General features: G+C 43.0%; 1 protein-coding gene across 1 annotated transcript in view; it reads right to left on the reverse strand.

Annotated features, from left to right (window-relative positions):
- Positions 1-175: 175 nt before the first annotated feature.
- LOC103461056 (rho GTPase-activating protein 27-like) overlaps positions 176-3,706 on the reverse strand; it is a 12,651-nt gene continuing 9,120 nt past the window's right edge. Inside the window, exons 10-15 of the mRNA XM_008403376.2 lie at positions 2,656-2,723; positions 2,454-2,541; positions 1,396-1,497; positions 1,200-1,313; positions 497-557; positions 176-342 (exon numbers count right to left, since the gene is read on the reverse strand). Coding sequence (XP_008401598.1) covers positions 191-342; positions 497-557; positions 1,200-1,313; positions 1,396-1,497; positions 2,454-2,541; positions 2,656-2,723 — 585 coding nt within the window. The 3' untranslated portion in view covers positions 176-190. The remainder of the gene's footprint in view (positions 343-496; positions 558-1,199; positions 1,314-1,395; positions 1,498-2,453; positions 2,542-2,655; positions 2,724-3,706) is intronic.

The raw sequence follows: 3,706 nt of genomic DNA on the forward strand, positions 1-3,706 counted from the left end.
GAAATGAGATGCAGGTGATCGGTATCGCCAACAAGAGCCAATGATCGCCGATCATGCATTTTTCACGAAAATCGGCCGATTATGATCGGTGACCGATCGATCGGCAAACTTCTAGTTTCCATCAGAAGTCCAAGAAGCATCTGAACGTATCTGAAGGAATAATAAGTCCCCTGATGTTCCTGTTAGCTGTTCATAACTGGGTCGGTGTTCTGGTCCGTTCCGTACCTCGGATGTATCCCTTCTCTTTGACGCTCTGCAGCGTCGGTCTCCTCTGCAGGAAGCGTCTCAGTTTGCTCCGGATCCGGCTCTGCTCTGAGTCTGCTCCTAAATTGCTCCTGGTGGCTGAAAAAAACCACAGGAGAAAAAAAACATGGGCCTCAACTTTGGGAGAAACTACCAGCAAAAGAAGCTTTTATATTGAAGGAACCACCATATCTGAATTATATCCAGCAGCTGGATTTATTTTAACATGATGGATAGTTTCAGGAAGACTCACATCCCCTTTTCCTGTCTTCTCTGTCCGAGTCGTCCTCGTCTTCGCTTAGATGCTCTGGTTCCTGAAAGAAGTTGCAAAAACAAAAAGTAAAATTAATGCAAGAACCACAGGAGTGGAGTTACCTAGTCCTGCAGCTCTAATCTAGTGACGGTGCAATAGATTAGAGCATTATCAGGAAGATACATCAGTGTATCATCAGCATAACGATAAAACTGGGCACTCTCTACATGATATTTTCAGTACACACAAATATGAGAGCCGTTAATTTCTTCTTGTTACCCCCTTGTATAAAACTTGATGTACAATATACAATTAATTCCAAACCTGATCCCAAAACGAGTCGTACGATTGGAAAAATGGCTTAAAATGGGCCAAGAATCACACAGTGAGAACCAGCTTAGAACAAACAGCTGCATTCCTGTATGAGGAAGCCAAAAAGAAGTTCAGAGAAAAGGACAGGTCCAAGTGTGGGCACTTGAGTCACAACCACAGCGAAGAAAAGCTAGTCCTGTAAAACCTCCGGTTGGATAAAGAAGAGGTGAGGCGCTCTAAACCACATAGAGCCCAGCCTGTTCTAAGTGGTCCAACGAGGCATCATGAACGGCACCAGAGGCTGCTGGCAGATCCAACAAAACTAGAAGTGACTTTAAGGTGCAGCTGTTCTGCCGACAGGTTGGGTGGGTTTGGCTGTGTGTTTCTGTACCGGCTGATGAGGCGTCAGCTGCTGGATGGCTTCCTGGATGACTTTGTACCAGTCTGAGATGATGCTCTCCGTGTCGTACTGGATCAGATACTCGCAGCCCTGACGAGTCTTCAGCTGCACAAATAAACGCATTACACAGTTGCCCCCAGCCCACTGACCTGTAACCGTGGCAACAGAGAAGCTGCTGTGACCTCACCTCCAGAACAAACTTTTTGGAGGACTTGTCTTTGGCGGCCCATTGGACCGACGCTCCTTTCAGGTCCACAGTGTACTCTGGAACAATCTGCGTTGCTTTGTTCTGAGAGAAAAGTAGAAATCCACCTGATCATCACTAAACCTATCATCTCAGCTCCTACTCAGTCCTCTGGAGACGCCATCAGCCTGAGGGAATATCTGCATCTGGTTGGCACTAAAGCTGTGACAGAAGAAACTCATCTTACAAATCATTTTATCCGATCTGGATCAGCTCTCCAGGTTCCTGAAAGTCCCTGTAGAGTTCTTCTTTTGACTTTGGCAACAGCCCAGGTCCAGTTTCAGTTTTTTAGTTTAACACGCTTAGTTTAGACCAATGGAACATTCAGGTAAATAAAAGTTCCCAACTCTTAGTCTGTTGATTTATAATGTCTAGGCTTGACATCTAACTTTCAATGCCACACATCTCAGATGCTAAGTCCAATCTTTACATGGTTCTGTTTGTTAAAGACAAGATTAGATTTTAACTGGACACTTTGTTTTTTTGTACTTTGATTGATACTTTGATACTTTGTACCTTGATTGTCCGAGAGTTAAAGCCACGTTTGATTGTCAGTTATGCCCCATTTCCACTAATTGGTATGTGAACGCCAGTTGGACTCTCACCGAGTAGGTGGGTTACAAACCCAAACACCCAACACTGCGTCATTCTACAACAAACGTGATTCAAGCTGTGACATTTTTCTGTCTCCCAATCATTGAGGTTGTGTAACGCCAGTAGCTTCACCGTAACCGTGCCATACCATTGTCTTATGGTCCTACAACTGAAGGGGGTCCTGAAATGGTGTGGTACAATTTGGTTCTATAGGCCAATTTTACAATGGAAACAGACAAAATGCACTGACCCATGCTGCTCGATGTAAATGAGGCATTACTGGACTGAAAATGGCCTAATAAAGTCTAAATAAATCTCTAAACAATCTTAATAAAGTCTCCAGAACTTGCACACAGAGAAGTCATAAGAAAGGTTGTGTGGATCAGGACCGTCAGGATGGTTCTTACAATGTTTCCAGCTGGGGAAGATTTGGGATCTTTGTGAAAAGTAAGAATCCCACCATGGAGGACGGTCCAGGATTGAGTCCAGTTCTTCCTGTTCAACAGAAACATCAAATATGGAAAACAATCATCTCTGAGTTCAAACAAATTCCCATACACAGGCCAGTCAAACTGAGGCAGAATCAGAACTGAAGTCTCTGGATCTCACCTCATCTTTTTGCCATGATCAACCAATTTGGTCTTGTTAACAATTCCTGCCTTTTCCAGCAGATGGCCCTGAAGAGACAGAGAGAAAGAGGTGAGTTCTCATGTTTCTGCAGGTCAGCTTTGAAATGTGACTCCTTGGTAAACATGGGAGTGGAGAGTGAGAGTCTGCCTGAGTCTACCTGACGGCTTTTATCCACCTCAGTCCCTTCATTCAGCAGTCTGCTCCCTTCTGGTATCATTTTCCCACTAATTCAGGAACTTAGAACAATTTCAAAGCAAAGGATTTGATCCAACTGTACTTTATTAACGCTACTTCTAGACTCCTTAAGGTTTATCAGAGCCTCACCTTTAGCAAAGCATAATGTAGCTTAACAATGAGCCAAAACCAGTTTAGGTTGGTGCTAGAGATGAATGCTGTAGGATTTATTGCCGCCTGAGGCGATCCGATTGAAAAAGGCCTTCAGGATTTAAATGTTGTGCTTTAGGCAAAACAAAAGTAGAATAAGGAAAACAGCCAAATTACAGAGAGGTTTCTGTGAATCAGAAGCTCAGCCTTTAGGAAACATCTCTGTAGGAGTTTCAAAGTGTCAGACTTCAGGTCTTTATTGCTGCTGGAGGGAAAGCAGCTCTGAAGGGGACAAAACCTCTGATTGATGTAAAATTTACACCAAGGTTATGTTACGACTTGAGTCATTCATGTTTTAACGTCAATAGAGAAGTGAAAGAGCCGATGAGTTAAAATCAGGAAATAAACATCTTTATTGTTCTTTTTAATTTTAAAGAAGTGAATAAAACAACAAAGATAGTTTTTCTTTTTCCCTTTTACTTCTCTCACATCTAATCTTCATGTTCTGCAATGTTTTGGATGCAGGTGAATGTCATGGACATGTTGGATGTGAAGGGACATGTGGAAGGTTGAGGGACATGTTGGATATTTCTACATATGTTGGATGCTGAGGAACATGTTTAAGAATGCTGAAGGACATGTCGGATGCAGAAGGATGTGTTGGATGTTGAAGGACGTGTTGGATGTTGATTGAAATGTTGGATGT

The sequence above is a fragment of the Poecilia reticulata genome, unplaced genomic scaffold (genome assembly GCF_000633615.1).
Source record: "Poecilia reticulata strain Guanapo unplaced genomic scaffold, Guppy_female_1.0+MT scaffold_526, whole genome shotgun sequence".
Classification (NCBI taxonomy): Eukaryota; Metazoa; Chordata; class Actinopteri; order Cyprinodontiformes; family Poeciliidae; genus Poecilia; species Poecilia reticulata.